Source organism: Cyprinodon tularosa, unplaced genomic scaffold (assembly GCF_016077235.1).
Source record: "Cyprinodon tularosa strain WSP-4 unplaced genomic scaffold, ASM1607723v1 ctg494, whole genome shotgun sequence".
Taxonomy (NCBI): Eukaryota; Metazoa; Chordata; class Actinopteri; order Cyprinodontiformes; family Cyprinodontidae; genus Cyprinodon; species Cyprinodon tularosa.
The window spans coordinates 173333-195606 of record NW_024039223.1 but is presented as its reverse complement, the minus strand read 5'-3'; the positions used below and the strand labels follow the sequence as shown (position 1 = coordinate 195606).

Here is a 22274-nt window from a genome sequence, read left to right as displayed (position 1 = left end):
TAACACTGTCCGATTAATGTGTTCTCGTCTCTGCTCAGCTAACTGTGAACTCAACATGCCAATTTTTATTTTACCTTATTTATATATATTTTTTTTACACATGGTGTTTTCAGATATGTTGGCGTCACAGCGCAGTGGTTGTAGCTGCCGATGTCTGCCGAAGTCTTTGTTATCATCCTATCCACATTTATTCATCTTGCGGACATATAAAAATGATTCAGTAACATTTCTCCCATGGATTCAAGGGTCTATATTTGTTGCCTGTGCGGAGTGAAAGTGTAATGTGGGATGCAGGTTACTTTAGTTCATAGTAGAACTAGAACTTAGACATAATAAAACTTAAACCCACCCCCAAACATTTGTATTTCTGGGATATTTGTGAATGAAAAACCTTTTTCTACCTACACACTCCTAGTTTTGAAGAGGTGGCTCCAGGTGGCCAAGAAAGAAATATTTAAGGCATCTTTCCAAAATGAACACCGCCCCTCTTGTAACACACTCCTATAATGTCCCTCCTCCCTGGCTATCAGTTTTGTTCCTGTTAGAAGAGAGAGGCAAAATGAGCAAGGTTACACGGGCATCACATTAATGGGCCCTGTCATGCGCGTGGATCGTCTTAGACTTGGAAGAGGATGAGCGCTCCGAAGGTGTTGTCTTCAAATAGGATTTTTGCAAGTGAAACATCCTCGTTGGTTGATATCCCCCTCAGAGCAGCCACTTTCTTATAGAATGATCTGTTATTAGGCAAATGAAGTGCTGCAGGCCCAACAGTAAATCCCTCCACTTTGTCATGGTGTGCTTTCAGTTATCTCACCGACTCCCTCATTCATTGCCGATGTTCTACCCACTTCACCACATTATAGCAGACAACCACAGCCTTGTGTTTGAAGCCTGTCACCCATTTTTTAGCAGGGATGACATAGAAGGATTCTAAGTTGTAATCTATGCTTTCCTTAAAGGGCGCACTGATCGTAAAAAAAAAAAAGTTTTCTTTAAGTCAAAACCTTGTGCAATGACACCACTATCTATGAAAGAGGTGTTACTTTATTTGCATTTTACGCCATTATGAGTCACACAAAAGCTGGCTTCCTTTTCTTTGTCTAGGATTGATAAGTTTAATTCAAATATTTAAACTGTACTGTGCAAAACTTTGTGATTTATTTATCAGATATTACTTAGCTAAATAATTTCCCCCCAAAAGCTTTGTTTTGGGTCCTCCTTTATTTGAGCCCCTCATGATAGAAGAAAGCAAGTTGTGATCCGAAATGGGTGTGGTCAAAGGGAAGCGGGTAGGATGCATGGTAACTGTTAGACAGGAGTTGATTGCATTAATTGATATGCCAATATGTAAGCTTGTTACATCCATCATTGCTTAGGATGATGGCTAACAGGTCCGCCTGATCAATGGAACCAATAAAGGCTTCATCCATTAATGAGGAATGTGGTAGTTAATGTTATCCCTAAACCAATTACTTCAGGCAGTGCATCTTTAGGAGAGCCTTGCAAATGGTTTAACCAGGTTATATTAAGGCAGTTTTCACATGTACAGTCTTTAGTGTGCTCTGAGTTAGTATTGTCGTAAAACTGCAATCTTCCCAATAGTTATCACAAGGTTTATTTTAAAAAATATTCTTCCTAAAAAACACATTTGAAGTCATGCTAACTGATCTTTTGGCTCAGCAATAAGGTAATATAATCAGGTAAATTTGTTGCATTTATTTTCCAGCCAGGTCTGATTTATCCCACATGTCATTGAGAGGGAACATTAAGGCTAAAGCTATACAGTTTTAATTTTAGTTCTCCTTGCTCTCACACTTTAAAATGCTTAAATTTTTCTCGACATTATCTAACATCTCCTGTTGATAAGCAAGGTTTAAAACACCACCCTGCCTTGGTCACCCTCAGTCTGTTTGTTTATTTCATTCATAACACATAGATGAAATAGAATTTTGAATTTCATAGCTTGATCTGTTCCTTTGGTCAAAGACTGCTCTAACTGTAGCAGTTCCTGCTCTGTTCACAGTCTAACTTTTGAATTCATTTCAAGATAAGTCAATATAAAACTATGCTGTTTGCCGTTTTCTTTAAAATCACTAAACAACTTTACAAGTAGCCCTCATTAATGATCTATTGTACGCTTGCACACAAACATACGCTTATCAATTTATCTCTTGGTGAAAAGCTTCAATGAAAAGTATGAAAGACTGTAAGGCTATTTTTATAGCTTCCCCGTTTCACCTCCTCTGCCTTAATAAAACAGCAAACCAAACAGTATGTGAGATAATGACTTATTAGTTTGGACAAGCCCTTCTGACCAAAAGTTTATCTAATTAGTGCTGCAGAAGTGCAGAAATGTCCATCTGTCTCTCGGGCCATTATCTGAGGCCTTAATCGGGACCTACAGCAGGGGAGGCTAAATAAACAGTAAGTAAGTTGTCTTGGGTGGAGGAACGTCAATGCCTGCAACTTGCTCAAGCCTTCCCTTTGAATGGTTCTGTATTGACCCCTAAGGACCCCATGAGAATTCCCTAATTGAAAATTAATATTGAATCAATGCAGCTGGCTATTTGCATATTGATTATAAACATCCAGGAAGGCACCAAGTATGTCTAGGATCAATAGGGCCCTTCTGCAGCAGGCCGAGAGCACTACATCACATGGCAGCTCCCTGCTCCTGAGGTTAATGACTGCTGCTTGTTAAAGAGTTCTTGTCAGGTAGAATCCAGCTGTGTGGTCTTTTGGCCAAAACTGGCAGCAGTTGAACTGTGATTCAAGAAGTATTCTTTAGATGATAATTATTGGTGTGTGCAAAGGATACATTATTTAGAAAATGAGACACATAATCTTCTACTATGAGGAACAGTTTCAGGTTAAACTTATATTAACTTCACTTTCCCCCTGTTTTTTTCCACATTTTAAAGATTTGATAAGAAGTGAAGGCAGGAATGCTTCATATTCCCAAAAAACAAGCTTATAATACTAGTTAAACTAATGGTTCTATCGCTACCTGGATGATTCTCTATCACTGCAGGAACAAGCAAACCTAGTGGAAAAGGTGTTACAGCAGTCTATCCTCCAGTCTATGAAAGACACAGACTTGAATTAATGCCTCTTTGCAGTTTATGTCTACTCGTCCTTTGCTGTAGCCCACCCCCCTCAAACCAAACCCCACGATCTGCACTGGGAGATGGGGTCTGGTAGCCAAGAATGGAGTGTTAGAGCCCAGGAAACCAGGCTGCATCTGATTGCTTTATTACAGGCCCTTTCATTGACTTGGTTGCACTGAACTGATGAACTGAGGCAGTGGACAAGAGCACATAATGGGTAGAAATGAATTCTCATCACATCCTTCTCAAGAGGCCACCGGTCCTGGCTTGAGCCAACAAAAACCATGGCTGAATGAAAAGGAAGGATCTGTATTGGTGCCTATTCATGACTGGGGGACAAAACTGAGGCTGAGGGCATGATGGAGCTTTAGGATGCTAGATCAGTACACAGGAAGGAACCACAAATCCTCAGAGAGCCATATTATCGTAGGCAGGGTGTTTTAATGATTAGTTTAGTGATTAGTGTTTGCTTTCTTCTGGTAACTGACACCGATGGCATAACATTTTCTCAATTGTTTACTCCAGCAGTTTTCCAGAGACAGCCTTTTGCTAGTTAGAGGCCTTGCCTTAAGGCCCTGCAGCAACAAAACGCCAACCAGTGAGATGAATAATGAAATTTGTACCTTATTGGGTTCTCTCTACCCTGTGCTAAAAATGGTTGTAATGAGTGAGAAGAGTATTTTACAGTAAGGTAAATAACAGCTCATTTTATATAAAAAAAATAACTATAGCAGCAATGGCAAAAATTGCAACTACACAAGAAAACAATAAATCGCAAGATGTGGTAAAATACGGTACCAATTTAACAGGAGGCAACGTCTCTCAGGGAGAGGTTGTTAATTCCTTGACCATTCCTCTGAGAGGGTATGAACTTTACAGCCCAGACCATCTAATTTCCATAAGTCTGTGCTCAGTCAGCATTAAACACAGCAGAGGCTGGACTGGGAGAGTTGGTGTCCTTTGAGTACCTACCATTCTCCAAACACCAATGGCTCTCTGTAAAAGTTACATTTACATTAAACAATGTTGTGCTGTATCCTCCTGATGTTCTGCGAATAAGCACGACTCGGAAATCCACAGAGAATAGAATTGGCTTGCACTTTTCCGAGAGTGTTTTCTGCTCTGTCCTCTTTATGCCCGCTACCATGAAGCCCCCACCCCAACATTCATACCTGTTCACTCAGCACAAATTGGATGCTGCAAAGCCATTTAATTGGCCTCTACTTTAGAATCCAAGGACATGTGAAATGTCTCTTTAATATCTGCTCCCCTACAGAGTTGTGCTCAGATGTCGTATAAAAAAATATGTTTGCAAAGCCAGGCATGTGTTGGAGCCACCAGCCCCCCACCCCAAACACACATAAACAAAAACAACGACAGCAAAAATATATCTGACCTCAGAGATTGCTGCTTTAGAGTTTATTATTTTCTTTCTTTGGTCATCTGTAAATTATAGAAGAGCAGTAACAGACTCAACAAGTATTTTAATTTATTTATTTTAAAGCTTGTCTGTATTTCAGTAAGAGCATCTGTTCCTATTTTTTTTCTCTCTTACCTGTTCTGTCTTATCTCTCTCCTTTGGCTGAACCAAACTTACCTGAGTAGTAATGTTTGACTGTGATACCATGGCTCTTTCTCTGGAGAGTAGCTCAGCTGGCAGCACAGTTCTACCCCTCTAGGATATTTCATCTCACTTTCTAGCTGTACAGCAAAGCAAAGTTTACTTGCACAATAACACCTGTTCCAACTTATTTACCTTATAGTAAAAAAATGTCCTCTTTGTTTATTGCAATATTGTCCAGTACCAAGATATTTGTTCTCTGCATTAAATCCATCCCTGCTGCAGAGCATTGGGCCTTCACTCGGCATTGGAGCTTTCCAGGATTAAGGATCTGGTCTGTTTGGCACTCTGTGAGATTTGAACCAGGGAAATTGGAGCCTTAAAGGATACATGTACCTCAAAGTCCAGTTGTCTATGATTTAAGGCTGTTTGGTGGTTCTATAATTATTGCATTTGACAATTTATCCTCTGATATTAAGCAATAGTCTAACTGTGGTTTCGATCAGGCGAACTGTGCTTGTAGTTAATGTCAAGTGTCATGCTCAGTCTTTCTTGTCATTTTTTTTGTTAAACAAAAATTAATACCTTAACCCTTTTAATTGGGTAAAGTGTGATGAAAATCTGTGCACTGAAAAATAGAAAAAGTCATCCTGCATTCCACCATTTTAACGTCTTTCATTTCAGCACCAGCCCTCTGCCTTTGCAAAAAGATTGTTAGTAATATATCTAACTATACCTGAATCAGCATTTAGTTTGGATATAGGTGTACACTCATTGGGGATAAACATTGTGAAAAAAATAAAACCACTGCCTGTAATTCCCAAATTCCTGCAAAATTCTGGTGCCAATTTTTTTGTTTTTCTATTGCTTTTTGGTCGAGTTCTAATATCTTCATTCCCATTAACATTCATACTTTGATTATTCTACAGCCATGCAGCCCAAAAAAAAAACTTGTGTGCACTGTGCATCGTTACACCTCCCAATAGGAATAATCGTTGACTCCTTTAAAGATTAGAGCTCTTGTAATGTAGCTTTTAGATCATATGGGAGGAGCCAGTTTTTGCTCCCACCATCACAAGGATAAGGCTGCACATGTCCTGTCACTAGTTCACCTCTATTTCTTTCTTGGATGACTTTTGATAGAAACTGACCCCTGCAGAATGGAAACACCCTTAAAAGCCACAGCTGTGGAGATGCTCTAAATTTGACTCTTGTTAAACTCACTCCTGAGACATGCTCATTCCCCCCCAGCCCCCTTCCACCAAAAAGTACACTATGACTATTTTAGAGTTTGGCTTCTTTTTTTTTGCCCGGACCAAGATGTCTCCTAAAATGCTCTTGTGAAATGTGTCGCAGTGGATAAAATGATTCCTTTTTGTGCAACTTTAAAATTGAAAACCAACTGCCTGTTACCAACTATTTGGTAGTAATGTATAAGGTAATTACTATTACTTGCTTGCTTAGAGTGAAAATAAAGATTCTCTGAATTAAAAGACGCTCAGACTATATCTTAGGCTAATTGTGTTGGATCTCTTACAGATGTCTAGTTGTAAATGGTTTGTAAGGACTAAATGCTGATCAGTTAGGCAGGTCTTTACAAGGCGTGTCCTGAGTATGTGTTTTGGGGACTGCTCTGCTGCCAGAGAGTCTGATAGCCCCTGAATTATTTATTTATCAGCCTGCTGGACGGTAGTCACAGCGACCTGTGCTCCTTGGTTGCTGTCTGGCGACATATCCCCTCTGCAGCGGCCATTAACTGACATAGGAAGGGGTGCTAATGAGTAGCGTGCACTTTGTGCCGGGGAATCTGAGTTTCCAACACTCCAGTTTTTTGTTCCTTTAACACACAGACCGGCCATGGTGAATAAAGACAAAGATTTGCAAAGATCTGAGTGCAGAACTTTTTAATTAGGTAAAAGAATGAGGAGAGCTGAAGAAAAAGAATTGGGAAAAAAAAAAGAAAGATAGAAACAACGAGCCGTTTTCCTATTAAGGCGAAATGTCAAGCGCGGTGGTGGAGCAATAGTCTATGTGCATCCCTTTGTTGTCCTCCCTGACATTGAAGGCTAATTTTTCATGGTTATTTGAACTGGAAAATGAAAGAGAGGTTTGTGATTATTTCCTATAAATGACAACACAATCGCATTACGCTTCAGTACAAACACAGAGAGGATATTGCCTTTTCATATTTCATGTGAAAGAAATAGATGGTCTATGCAAAGAGGAGCAGAAAGAAAGACAAATGGAGAAAGAAAGCTCCCTATGTTTGATTTGTGTTATAAACTGAATAGATGGAGGTAGAGAGAGCTTTTATTTTTTTTTTTTCCTTTTGCCCAATATGTGGCTGCCCTATCAGGATGTTTTAAAGTGCCTCTGCATTGTAATCACCGTTTTTCTGTTGCAATTAGCTTGGAGTAACCAGGCAGTACTGAAAAGAAAAGTTTCCCTGCACATCCACTACAGTCTCTGCGAAAAAATTTAGATCAACTAGAAGATATCCTCATGATATTTCTCCATCTATAGATGTATAGGGGCATGATGTAACAAACAGAAATAAGTGTAATAAATGAATTAATAAGATGAAACATATCACACCTTTCTCCACCTTTCTTTTCTGCTAACATAAAACATCTGAACTCAGTAGGCCGTTCGACCTTTGAGAGCAAACACGCGTCAATGCTACCCTACATTTTAGATTTGAAATAAAATTGATTAGCAAAATTGGTATTCATAACCTTGTTGGATTCTGTTTTATCTCTGCTTACGCTTTCATAAACAAACAGCCGGTCAAGCTCAGGACTTTGGATGGAAACAGGGAGGCAATATGACCACAGCGGAGGATGGCAAACCCGCCTACTCTAGGGAGGCATGCTGAGAAATATGTTTGTGCTCTTTAAGTTTACAAAGATTTGAAGAACTAAAGGGAGTGTGTGTACGCATGTTGGGGGGTCTTCTTCCAATAGGGCTGTGGGAGCTATAAGCCAGACTCCAAGCATGAGGATGGGGCTGTATATATCCCGCCATTGCAACATTGATTTTCTGAGCTAATACCACCACAGAACGGTCCACAGGCAGATGGAAGCACTACAAAGATATGCAAATGGTACATTCGATAAATCGACAGACAGAGATCTTTTTCAGGCAGTTCACTGTACTGGTCTGCAGTGCCTAAAAGGAGAGATAAACAGATAAGTACCTGTTAATGGGCACAGATATACACAAGTGTGCACACTCAGGGAAACATAGGGGGACCTATCTGCTACCTGGATAAACTTGGATCAATAGGAGAATTTCATGTTAAGCAGAGAGGCTTCAAAAACACCATGAAAATAAGTGCTTGGATCATTCAGGACTATCTTTTCATATGAAAAGGCCCTTTTAATGTGTCATGCCATATTTTTACGATACCTTTTGGGGTTCATAGTTGTATAATAAACAAAACAAAAAAGAAAATACTGGGTATAGTCACATTCAGTGCACTTATTAGTTAGATATGAAACAAAAGCTGCTTGGTGTATGTCATATATAATAGATGTGGGCTGTCTTGTTAAGCCCAGCAGGCTGTATGTGGCTGCGTCTCTACGGGGAAAGGCTCTGAAGCTTACTATACCTGGTAATTAAACAGAGTTTGTGGCAAAAGCCAAACATCAGGAGAGATGAGCTATGAACAGAAGAGCTGTGACAGTTTCAGGTTATGTGATTTTTGTGTGTCCTTTTTCGCCAAATGAAAAATCAATACATTTTCCGGGTTATACATATTCAGAATGTCCACCGTCCTTCCGCCCTGATGGAGAGCAGGGCTGGTGTGGTGGGGGCTGAGTGAGGAGTAGGGTAGGGGGGACGGGGGCTATAACGTCCGCCTGTCATAACTGTACCATCACATTTTCCAAGCCAGTGGTGAATATTTCAGAGTTGATGTGATTGCCCTTTGTGACAGCAGTGATGCCTTTTTTTTAAGCTATCCCCCGTCCATGTTGTGCTTGGACCCTCTGAATAGCAACAAAGAAGTAAAAGGATAGAGCTTGAGGAAAATAAAGAAAGTAAAAACACATTAACAAAAAATGAGTAACAATGCTTGGTGAGACGGGGTGGGAGATGGGGGGTGTAGTTAAATGGTGGGTTGTGGGGGATGGCTTGCTGTAGCAAGTAACTAAAGAGGCAGAGTGACTCTTTGTACAGGACAATGTCCCTCAGGCGGTGTAGATAAGAGAGTATTGCCCAATGATGCTTTTGCCCCATCCAGGCTTTTAGCCTGCCGTCCTAGCAGGGAAAAGCACAGCCTGCATCCTCCATTGTGGGCATAATATGTGTTGGTTAGTAGCTATCATCGTACGCATTGAACAAAGTCAGGGTTTTCTGGGCAAGTTGTGTTTATCAGATAGGGGAGAGGAGTGTGCAGTTCTAGTCTGCTCAGTCCCTGTGTACAGCAATATTAACCTAGATCCTGCCCTCCTTCATCACCCGAGTAAAACACAAAGGCAGAAAAACTGGAGCAACCCTCTACTTTCTTTTTGTAATGTATCTAAACATGTCATTATTGCGAGGGATCTTTCTAATTAGAAGAGTTTCCCATGAGGTGATATATCAGGGATTTTTTTCTTTAATTGACCAAGTATCTTACCAAGTAATTTAAAAAAATTACTTGGTAAGATACTTGGTAAGAAAAAAAAAATTAAAACCTTAAACTATTTTTTTAAATCTCTGAATCTCCTATAGCATAGGAAAAAATTGACTTTGAGATGCAAGGGGATTTCAGAATGAGGCCTGGAGGGGTTTCCATTATGTATGGATTAACATAGTAAAATTTTTGTTTATATTTATTAGCTGCCCTTACTCTGCCCTTACTCTGTACCCCTATGCCACCTACTGCCCTTTTTCCTCCCTTGCTCTTGCACATTCATCCAGTGCAGACAAAGTATTCATTCACATTTAGAACCTGAGGTCAGAAGTAGGCCAGCAGGTGGAGGCTGGAAACTTCCCCCGCAGACAGGTCAGGAATCTAACACGTAACTCTGACAAGCAGCACAGAGCTAGCCTTACACCTAAGTTCTTTCAAAATCTCGATACTGTGTGGGAGGGCAGGCAGCGAGGACATGTGTGAGTAAAGAACAAAGACAAAATAGGCTTTCATTTTGCATGTGCCTGTGCGCTTCTTATTAGTTGTGAGTTACAAGATATTCCTATATTCTTTGGGTGCTTTAATGTGCTGAAAATCACAGAAGTTGTATTGCAAGTTGCATTTAAAATTTCAACAGCTATCTGAAATGTATATAGCCTAATGTTATTTTTCAAGTATTATAATGTAAATGAATATTGTAACAAGATCACATCACTTTTCAGTTTGTCAGCAAAACCTATTGTGTCTCCGTCTAGTTTTTCTACGTTGCAGTTTTACGAGGTGCACCTTTTGACGGCTCAAGGAGAGAGCTTCTAGCAGCGTTGGGAGTGAGGGATGGTTACAGCTAGAGTTAGGAGGGTTTTCCTGTTTATTTTTGCTTTTGAAGAGGGAGGGGGTACTGTGTATGAAGTGCAGAGCTGTTGATATGAGGAGCGAACAATGAATGAAAGCCCTCAGCATGGGTCCTGTGTCTCATTGTCCCATGGTACCCTCCTGTCACTTTCATTTTGCGCCCCCTAGTCTAGAGTCAGGCCAACTTTAATACAAGGAGGACAGCACTGGGTGATGGGGAGACAGAGGGGGATGCTTAAAAGACGAAGAAGGGGAGAAAGATGGAGTCTGTGGAGTGTGAAATAAGATTGCTTTTTATCCAACAGAACAGTGCTGTAGAAAAGGAAGCTGTTCACCCTGGGATAAAGCATGGGGGGGGCTCACACCTCCCCGATTTACAGTATAACCCTGTGACACCTGGTTGAAACCGACACCAGCAGCTTTGATAATGATAATGTGAGTAATGAGAGCGTTGAGACAACCAGAGGAAGGTAGAGCACAACCTTCTTTTCAAGAAATCTGGAATCTGTGAGAGGAGGAAGCTCATTTCATCCCTCTCAGTGGCGATTCAGGACACATGAATGTCAATCTCTTGCAGACATTTTTTTAAGTGCTGAATATGCAACATAAAATACCTTGAGAACCACAGGAGCTGATTTCAGGTGGGATTGCAGTTCTGCACCTTAAAAAGGCAGTTACCATCATAGGGGTATATATTCAGCTGAGGCCGCGGATGGAGGAGGAGCCTGACCCAGTGAAAGATATCCAGAGTGACTATTATTACTTGCTGCTGCTCTTCTCTACAGTCTGTGAAGAAACACTGGAAAGTGCAGTGGTTACCATCAATTATTTATTAGGCAGTTTGTGCTTGTCAGACTGATTAGCGTTAGTGTAATCACTGCTCTTTGGAGGAAATAGGAAGACTGCTGTCTCTCATCTGAAGGTAATCTTTCCATTTTCAGTGTCTCATCTTCATCGGACAGCTTTTGCATAGCATCTGCTTTTGTCGTCTCCACATTTCTTCCCTTTTTCCTTTCCCCATGTGTTTCTGTCTGATGCTGCTCAGCCCCTCCCCCCCCAGCACCTCATTAATGTGTGAGAGCAAGTTACTCTCTCCCAGCTTGTATAGAGTGACACCTATGGGTCTGAGTAGGCCTCTGCAGTCACTGGCAAGAAGGAAAAGCTTGTGAGGGGAAGGCTGTAAAGCGCCTGGATCATGTCTCTGTGTGTGTGCATTTGCGTGTGTCTGTCTGTCTGTGAGACGCTGGAACAGAGAGTCCATGAACTGTCCCCACTGACTGACTGGCAGAGCAGGGCTGAAATTTATATGCTTAGAACAGATGAGTTTAATCTTTGTTTCGGCAATGGGCTTATTCAGCTTGCATGATTAGATTAATGGAACTGTTTCATATCAATGTATTAGAATGGTTAATGAAGACAATTAATTAGAAGACAACCTTCAGGCTATTGTCCTTTACATCTTTCAGATTTGGGTTAGAAATGGCTCTGTGCCATAGCTTTGAGTGTTTCTCCTAATCTATTTCCAGAGTTAATCTGCAGCTGCAGTTTTAGTGTCTCTTCCATTTGCAGCGTACTCTTAGGCCACTCGTGACCTTTCATTAATTAAAGTCGACCTAGCTTTAATCATTCTGTAATGCAGTTGTAGATGAGACAAGAAATGGGCGAAACCATTTTCCTCTTAGAGATGTAAAAGCACTGCTTGAATCATATATCTGCATTTCAGTATAAATTATGCATGGAACTCTGTGTTGTGCAGGCTGAAATTGTCATGCATGTTGATTAAACATCTTGATAAAGCGGAATAAAAAACATGATGGGGGAAGAAACACAGTCATACATATATGTGCGGTAACGTGTTTGTGCTCTATTTTGGAGGCAGTTACAAGAAAGTTAAATAGCTTTAGAATGCAGGCTGCCTATCACAGTAATGTTTGAGAACAAAGTAAGTATTGATGTGTGGGTGGGGAATTAGTCTCACTACATGTGTCACATAGCAGGAAAGAGACACCTTGCCCCATTTAGGTAGGTAAGAAAAAAAATACCTGGGGATTATTTTGTAATCTTAGCACCTATGCCGCTGTACAGTATTTCCTAATTCTCTGTGGAGATTTATGCAAGCAGGAGATAGATGGGATTTGAGAATCTAAAGAAAGTCTTGGACTCTTTTTGGGAACATTAGGTACATTTTCAGCAGCCAGGAGAGTGCTGTACGGAAGTTGGATATAAAGAAAACTTGATAAGTACTTATTTTCTAGATCTCCTCCTTTTAGTATCTTTCTCAAACCCTTGATTACATGATTATCTTTTAGCAGTAATATTTTATTAAAAAAAAATCCATACAATCTGACAACTCTTTTCTACAACATATGTGTTGGCAAGCAGGAAGTGAAGGGTTCTGCTCCTGCCTGGTTGGAGTCCAGTTCAGTTATTGTGTGTGTGCATGTTGCTATTGTTTTTTTATTTATTTTTTTCTCTCTTTTTTTAAAGAAAAAAAGTTTTTGAATTTAAACAGTTAAATGATAGTTTTTTTTAATATAAAAAATTTTCTTGTTGATTTGAAGTAACTGATGATGCACAGACAGCACATAAAAACTATTCATGTAGTTATGAACCTTACTTAATTTTCTTGATGAGCTGGACTTTTTTCCTTACTGAGCGAATTATAGATGAGTGATGAGGGACGGTATAACATCATAAAATTGGTTTTGGCTCGTGGTATCCCTGTGGTGAGCTCAGGCCAGATGGGTGATGACTGCAGGGCTGAATACTTGACCAGGATATTTCAGTAGCTGTTGTAGGTTTGTCAATATATCAATAGATCATAGAGTAGAGACCAAAGCAGGAAAGCATTTTCAAAAGAGCATTTAAGTACATTTGCTGAGAATTAGCTGACTTGTGTAATAACTGATAAAGCCTATCGACTGCGGCCTAGTTTACTGTTGTCAAATCAATGTTGTTGCATGCAAGTCGCTCTACTTTTAAACAAACTTAACAGGCAGAGGGGATGTTCACAGGCCACTGGAGGCAAATAAAGATGATTGATGTGCTTTTTATTATCTGTTTTTGCTATCTTTTCCTCTGTGTGTTACTTACAAATGGAGTTATTGGATATCTATTGTTTGGACTTTGATGCTCCTAAATGGCCCTGATATATCGAACTAAGGCTTTTAAGGTGGTTACAGGGGATTTCTGAATTTGACTTGGCATAAAAATAAATTGAATTTTAGGCCTGGAAGATTTAAATATTTATGATTTTTTTTAACAGTAGACTACCAAAGGAGAAATTAGGTTATTGTTATTGTTAGCAATCTAGCTGATTGCAATAAGAGACAGTAAAATGTTTCTGAGAAAGAAAAGAGTCTTATATAAGGTCTTTTTTCTTGAGGGATACATTTATTTTTCCATATGCTAGAACACAACTCCTTTTGCAGTTTTGTATACTTAAAAAAACTTATCTTTATGAATCAAAATGTATTTTCCATTATCATCATGGATTAACTTTGATTCAATATTTCAAGTCTGCCTAAAAACCGGGGTGTTATCAGGTAGCAAAGCAATAGAAAGCAGATATGGTCTTTCTCTGCTAGCCTTGCAACTATGTGTCAACAAATGAAATTGTTGCAGGCTCCTATAGAAAAAAAAAAATGTTGCCGTCCCTTTAAGTGCTTCCACCAATTCTGTTGGTGTGTTGATTTAAATATCCTGGTCTCCCTCCCCCTTCAGGAGAGCTGAGCGAGGATGTGGAGGCTGCTAGTGAGACCACCACAGACCAGGAGGACCAAACCAAAGACAGAGAAAGTGGGGGGGAGAAGGAGCTCACCAAAGGGACAGGTAAGGCCAACATTCAATCCCCCTTTTTTTGATGGAGCACTATATAGAGAATTTACGGCCAAGCAGGGGAGAGATTTAACCAATGGGCTTTATCAGCTAAGGAAATTAAACCTACTTAAACATTTCTTTTTAAATGTACAAGCTTTACAAGTTCTCTTTAAATTTCATGATGCTAATAAATGAAACTGAATACGGCAAATTTTAAGGGAAACAATTCAGATAAGGGAAGCCATCAATGCTTGTATTACGTTCAGGCGTCATGTGACTCTTTTTTTGTTTTAGCTCAATAGATGAGCAGGAAAACTCCCTTGTGATCCCCATTCTGAACATATTTACACACAAGACTTACAATACTGAATATCTAGCATTTTCTTTTTTAAATGCAAGGATAGATATTCACATCTCCATCTCATAGGTTGTACATTACATGCAGGGAGCTTTTAATGGCACATCCCATACGTTAGAAGCAGATTGAGAATCAAAAGAGCTGATTTTGATCTACTGTGTTTTGGTCTGCCTTTAATATTTTAAGTTTCTCAGTTTGAGGGGAGGAGCTTCTGGAAGTATAACCTGATCAACTTGATGCTTTGTCTATTTAGGTTGTTAAATATTTTCAAAAAGACCGTTTATAAGTGTAACAGCTTATATTTTCATTGTTGTTTCATCCATCCATTTTAACACATTTTGCAATGCATACAGAAAGTTACTCTCCCAGTGTGATCATTTGTCTACAGACTTACATGCTTGATATTTTATATATCACTTCAGATTTTTACAAACCGTGCAGGGATTTGTAACTTTTCATAAATCTGAAAATCCCAACGGATAAAGGGTCAATTGCTGTCTCATTTAGTGATATCAGGAGCCCCCAAAGGCCTAATTTCAAACCATATGGCTGAAACTGTTATTTCTGCTGTTTCAGTTCTGTGTTCTGCTGTTAAATTCATAAAAAAATACATATTACTAGCATATTTGAAAATATGATCAAATGAAATCATTACATATAATTTAATCATAGCTACAGCAAATGCAACTGGTGTACTAGTAGCCTTATTTGTAATCTGTGCATATATTTGTTGATCAGACTATATGCAGAGAAAAATTCGATCTTTTAATACTTTTAGCCTTTTTTTCTCTTCAAATTTGCAGCACATTTAGCTAATTCTTGCTAGTATTTTTCTCCCTTAAGAAAATAAACTTTTAACCATGTGACCTGCTATACCAATACATTGTCCTGTGAATTAATATGCTAAAATAAATCTACACAAAATCAAGTACTAAAATTGTTCGGAGTAGGCATTAAAACAAGATTTCTTTCTCAAAATTGATAGAGGTGAGAAAAATGGATTCCCATGAAATGAGAAACAAGTTCACTTCACTAAAACTAGGTTTGTTCCCATTATGGTATACAATGCATGTGCATCGGAGCATCAGAGTGCATTAAACTCAAAAAGCTTAATTTTATGTACTGATTATGTTGCTTTTCATTGTTTTGTTTTTTTAGATGTGAAAATTAAACCTTGTTGCCGTTCCTTTTTTCATGCTCCGTTTAATCTTAGTGCTCATATTACCAGAAACAGAGCTGTAAGCTTAGACTCCATTCAATGGAAAGTATTTTTGATAGTAATAGCACTGAACAGTAATAGGCATAGAAAGATGCTCTTCACTTGTCTAACTTCTTCATGTGTCTAACATTCCTTGTCTGACTGTGGGGTGTTTTGATTTACACGAGTCAGGTTAAAAGCTGCAAAACAATCTGCACCTTTTGCAAACCTAAGTTTTTATAAAGTACAGATTTAAAAAAAAACTTCATCACAGTGTTTGAAGCCTTGCCTTTGTAAAATGTCTTTGATATTTGAACTTCTATTTTAAATGAGGCTGAGTTGTTTGCGCTCTTTGAAAGGGCGACACTCCTCTTTGATGGAGGAAATAATGATATGCATGCCTGACTGAATATGGCTAAAAGTATGTTTTAGCACATCAAAATAAAGCACTTTAAAAAGCATTAAAATGAGCTGGCCGATTAATAATTCACTCATACCTGTGGTGCACAGGAAGACGACTCCTTGCATTAGGATTCCTCCTTTTTGAAAGGCAAGCAATTTGATACAAGCATATTCAGTTCCTTTCCTCCTCTCTGTCAGTCACTAATCAGCAAATAAGAGTCTTACTATGTTTTCACAAAGGAAATATGTGCTTGTATATGAAACATTTACAGCTTCCCTGCAGTTTATTAGAAACACTTAGTTAAAAATAGCATTGCATTAGAAAACCAGGACGGAGATTCTGTTTGATGTCAGTGGAAAGGAGGGTGGTGGGTTGAAGGCTGAGTTAGGAAAAGTAGACAGGTGGAGTATAGTAGGAAGGGCTCCTTTCTGTACTTTGAAACTTCCTTATAATTTTGAAATATTGTACAAATTCAGGAATAACACCCCACAATGCACTTGGTCATCAAAGAAACACTTGTTTGAGTTGTCGAATGTCTAAAGATGTTGCATCATAAGAACCTGGCATTTGTTAAATATGACCAGTCGGTCAGAAAGGTGCTCAGTCTGCCACTGTCTGACCCCGATCCTCTTCTCAAACCATCATTAGAACAACCGAAGTACTTCTTCTTATCCTTGTCATATTGCTGTTCGAACAGAGAGCAACATTGTTCTCTTTACAAATGACAGTCACTGTCAGACAGACAGCATTAGTGAACACAAGGAAAAAAGGCTTCCGCCGTTTTTTAAAGCCACTGTCAATCTTGTTTTCTCTTTCTTGTTGCACAGCTCCTCAGTATTCATTATAATCATTTAGAGGTACACCACAAGCTTTGAAAATGCATATGTATTTGGCCTGTCATCTCTTGAAAGATTCCTTCATTATTCCATTGCGTTTTATTTGTCTCAGGGACAAAACACAGATGCGCATGTAAAGGCATGTAATTTATGGAGATTACTTTTGCAAGAAAACACAATATGTTCTGCAATGTTTGAGTTATCATAATTTCATTTAAATTCAGAATAGAAAAGCAAAAAGTAAATTTAAAAGTAATTCCAAATGGCAGGTGCATTTTAACTGTACTCAAGACTGAAAGGTCAACTTAAATGAGATGTCTAAAATATATATGAATCTATAACCATCCCACTTTACTCATTGCCCATCCTTCTCCTAACAGCGAATCTGCGGATTAAGGCATATGAACAGAATCTATACCTTCATTAAAGTATTTCTGCACCAATTTCATGAAACCATGAGAATACTGCTGCAAAAAAGGCAGTGTGTGTTAAAGAACAAGGTGATGATGATAGCTTGACGTCAGAAGTTGGGGGAAATAAGATGGAGATTGTTAATACACCTGCAGGCCTTGACTCGGCGTGATCTGAGGTATTAGCATAAACTGTATAGTGAAGGTTTTTGCTAAAATTTATTAAAAGTATAGCATCTCAGTTCTGGGCTTTGGAGGAAGTTGATGAATAATTTCCTTCCTTTCGGCTTCCCTGTATTCAATTTAGAAAAGTCGGTATAAGGGGATGGAAGTAAGAGGATTTATACAATTATATTTCTGTGTTGGTCATCTGCACGCTGTGAACTGTAACACCTCAGGGAACAGATATATGAGGAGGGTAAAACAAATAGCTCCAAATGGTTAACATGGAGCTCAGAGTAAACTGTTTTCTGATATTATGTAAAATACAATTTCATAATTGAGATTTAAAACTATTTAAAACATGTTATCAGTTTGATTAAAATGAATATGTGTCATTATAAAAATAAATAAACAAATGCGCAAGAAGTAATTTCCTCCCTTCTATATGCAGCACTTGGAAGTGTGTAGGTGTATATTCACACTGTCGTGTATCACCAATTAAATTTGACAAACAGGTTCTAATTTGGTCTCTGACTGGCTAGAATATACAGTATCGACACAACCTGTGCACAAATATTTATACCCTTTTTGAATCACAATTCACCATGTCACCTCTAAACACATCTCATTGAGAACAATTTAAATCAAAATAAAAAGACATTTATGGAACTTGTTTCAAGTTTTTGTTCTTAAAATGACACTGTGTGGCAGTAAACTACCTTTCAAAAGAGATGTTTGACCTGTTTAAATGATTGCAGCTGAACAAAAAGAAGGTTTCTGGTTTATTTTCTCCATTTTTTTCTACAGCTGTCTAATTCAAGACTTAGCAACCGGAGTCACATGCTTACAATATCCAGCCTGTGTGTTTGAACATATCTGTGTGCGTTTCTGGCTCTACATCCACCTGCTGTTTATATTGATGTGCTTCAGCGAAGCCATGTGAACATTCAGGTGTTCTGTGAGTAAGAGAAGCAGATGTCCTTTACACATTGCAGTGGCTGCAAGTAATGTGGATAATGAAGCCGATGATTAGCATCCCCTAGACGCAACACTGTGTTATTGCAGCCGTCTCATTTTTTTTATTCGGCTCTGCTTTGTGCCATCAGACTGGGCATATTTAGAAATACAAAGATCAAACTATCTGGGTTGTTCTCCTCATAACAGAGTGTATATGCAGATATTATCAGTGTGCTGTTGGAATCAAAATTGCATGCCTCAGCATAGTTATAATTCAGTTATTCAGGTTAAGATTGACCACTTTAAATTGTGGGTCATTTAGTGCTGTTGTCATTTGTTATTGCAACCCTCAGTGATCTAGGAACCAAGGAGATGAAGCAGTGGAAATGTTTACATTTTCATGTCACGTCCTTCAAGTGTTTTTCATCCCTCAAATTATAATTCCTTTTGTCTTTGAAGATAATAGGCCATAAATTGTCCTTGTTTGTGAGGCACCTCCCTGAAAGCTCAGTGTTTATGAGTCTACCACAAGGTTTCTAACATCCTGAGCGGTGTCCTATTTGGTGAATAACTTCTCTTCCTATCATTCATTAAACCATATAAATCAGTGCCAACTCCTAAAAATCTCCCCATAACTGAACATTTTCATTTCTCTTTGGCCTAAAGATTTAAGATTTTTGCTTTATGGAATGGAAATATGTTGATTTTCTTTTTTTTTTGCTCCCATATCCCTAGTAGAAGTCTTTTCTGTCTGTTCTTGCTGCATTGTAATTACCACAGAAATAAAAGGCGAAATGGAGCACTGCCCTTTATTGCTTTGGGCTCTGACTCAGGCCGTAGATTAAAACCTCGGCTGAAAGTGGGGAAAAAGAAAAGGCAATATTATTTGTACAGCACAGACAGAAAATGACTTGTAGCAACGTGGGAGTTGAATCATCTCCATATTAATAGCCAAATCGCCATGGGAATAGAGGTGAAGATTTCACACAGTGTAAGAAGCTGAAGGGCGTCTCAGGGTCTCAGTGCTTTGAAGGTGACATATTTAAGCAGGTGTGCTATTCAGAGTGTCCTTAGGTTCCAACATGCAGGTTAAATTTTGGCTCCACATTTACTCACTGGTAATGATATGAAGAAAATTTATAATAATTTATAATGCTGACAACATAAAGCTCCTAGAGCTTGATGAGAACAATGGTAATAAAGCAGTTTAGCTGCAGAGAAGATGTCCTTTCGGTTACTAGCAGGGAAATTCTTTAAAACATTTTTCTCTTTTTTCTATGTTAAAACCTTACTTAATGTGTACTTCTAATATTGCTAATTTTCTTGGTCGGTGGTTAGGGGGAGCTGTAATTGTGCACTCATGAAAGATTTTAATGGGAGATGACCTATTGTGGTTAATCCAGTCTGTGCTGTATCAGTCACTATGTCCAGCAGCCATTTTTGTCCCCTTGAAAACACAACAAGGCAGTAAAGATATGTTCAAGAGACTGATGCAAAACGCTGGCAGCCCCCTTTGCTGCTTGAATTATACAGTCCAGCCACGAAAGAAAGACAAGGTGCCAGAGTCCAAATCACTTACGGGACTCGACAGCAGAAAAGCCTTTGGTTTACGGAAAAGAGACATGAATTAATAATTACCTTATTGGCTCACTGGTTTATTTGTTCTTCTCCTCTTCTTCTCTGCTCAACGTGTTGGTCTTTTCACAAAATGACAAAAGTCATCCTATTTTACTGTCAGATGTTTTGGAGAAGACAAAGGGTCTCTGTCAAATAAAAGGACAAGAAACTAAGAGGAATATAAATTCTGAAATACCATTACGATCTAATCTATAATTACTTTCATGGTGCAGGTAAGGAATTTGCAATGACTTAGTTTGAATGCATAAACATGTTACAGATAATTGTTTTAACTATACTGTAAATAAATAGTACTGCACTAACTTATCAATCTTGGGAAACAGACAATAATCCTTGATCTTCTTTCTTTAAAGCTATTTAAGGAATTTTAAATTCTCCTGGCCTGTAGGTGGCACACCCATGCTTGCCCACTCCAGCCTTCAGTTGTGCCGTTTTCCACACAGCTACCAGGTTTTGCCATTGCAAACATTTAACTTATCTGTCCAGAAGATAAGTGAAAACCTCTGTGTGGTTTCTGAACCCCTTCACTTTTTAAGTCAGAAACAACTGTGGAAGTAAACAGATAATCAAATTATGATCATTTGTCCATTAATGGTTTATTAGATTAGAGGGCGTTTCTCAGTGCTATCGCAGAGCTACTACAATCTGATATTGCCTGTGCTCCGTGTCATGTGACTTCAACCCACAATTCCTATTGGTGCAGCATCCTTTTTAACGTTGGCTACGTAGCAGTGTTTATCTATCTCGGACCCATCAAAATTTATAAACCAGATATTTACAATATTTATTTGTTTTGATGAGAAGTTCGTAGCTATGACCTTTAAACATTTTAGTGTTTCTTCCATTTATGTACATTTACATACATTCACTACATCTGATCTTTGTGTTACCGTTCCTGATTGTACTGATGGGTTTTTTTTTTTTTTTTTTTTTTTTATAAATGTTTTTTATTTTTTTACTTTTTAACTAGAGACTAAGACTTCCTCTCAGCCTTTGACTTTCAGCATGTTCCTCTTGGGACTCTGATTATTCCTGTTTTCAGCATTTTAGCACTTTCTTCTGAACCCACTCTTATATATCTTCTAACAAAAGTGAAGGGATATGAACTTACATTCTTTTTATTCTTTACATTCTTTCTATTGCCCCTCGAAAAAATAAAAATTGAAAACAGTAGTTATACGTTAGTCACGGGTTGCTAATGAACGTGTTGCTCAGTTCCTTAGAGATACAAAGTCCTAATTAGCCGTGACAGAGAGACTTCACCAAAGTGAGGCTTGTGCAGCCCTCTGTTTGCCCTCACTTTACACGCCTTTCTCTCACCCACACTTAAGCATGAAGCACCTCAACCATATAACAGGGTTTTAGCAGCTTTCAGTGCAAAAACAGCCACTTGTTGCACCTTTCTGGTGCTAATTGAGCAGCTCTGAAGTCATAATTGTTAAGCTTATTCTCTTAACCATGAGCCTGAGAGAGGTTTGATACTTTCTGTGTTGCATTACAGCTGCACATTCACAATTTGACTCTCCTGAAGTTCTCTCTCTCAAAAAAATGCTAATTTATCATTTTAAATACAAAAAAAAAATATCTCCAGTTTCGTAGATTAAGATTTATCTTTAAGAAACAATTCCCCTGAAATGGAATTTGGATCTCAAAACCTAAGTGACCATGTATCATTAAAGCATGACTACTTGATGCTTTTTCTTTATCTAAAGAGAGGAATCCAGGGAGAGGAAAAGGAGAACTGCAGTAGAGTTGGAGGGTGAATTGGTGAGCACAGTCCCATGACTTTGAGGTTAATGTCCATGAATAGGAGGTTCTTTTTGTTTAACATTTCCTTTGTTTATTGGCGGATGTGTTTAATAGGATTGACTGTGACTGAACCTTAATAGGGTCTCCATAGTTGATCTCTGTGTCTCTGGGAGATCTTACAGACTTCTCTGCCCTAAGCCAGGTCTCCCACTGGGTAATCACCTCAACTGCCCTCCTTCTGATTGAAGCTGACATTTTAATGTCTAGAGTAGGAGTATGGTCAGCATTGTTTAACCTGGGCCCCCATTGCCATACCATCCGTCCATCACCAGTGGCCTCTCTTCTCAAATTGCCCCTCAAGAACTGTACGAATGAGGCCAAATTTGCCACTTTATAGGGTTGTTAGGGGTTTGTGAGATAACTCCTTAAGTTTCACAATAAACCCTTTCCCATGTAGCTCCTACTGCACCTTCTCTTTACAGTTCCTCTGTCGTATTAGCTTTTCACTTAACACATGCTTAGTTGTTCAACTAAAGTTTCACCTCTAGAGTGGCAACTTTCAATTTATCCTTTCCTAGTTTAAGTCGAGTAGTTTTACAGTGGCTT

The 22274-nt window shown here is 38.7% G+C and overlaps 1 protein-coding gene across 4 annotated transcripts in view; it reads left to right on the top strand.

The window, feature by feature from the left end:
• Positions 1–22274, top strand: part of zfhx3 (zinc finger homeobox 3) — a 237105-nt gene that overhangs the window by 194937 nt on the left and 19894 nt on the right. For 3 of the 4 annotated variants that reach the window (XM_038302537.1, XM_038302536.1, XM_038302538.1), the window contains one exon: positions 13862–13969. The exons of the other annotated variant lie outside the window; for it this stretch is intronic. In XM_038302537.1, coding sequence (XP_038158465.1) covers positions 13862–13969 — 108 coding nt within the window. The remainder of the gene's footprint in view (positions 1–13861; positions 13970–22274) is intronic. 4 annotated transcript variants of the gene reach the window in all.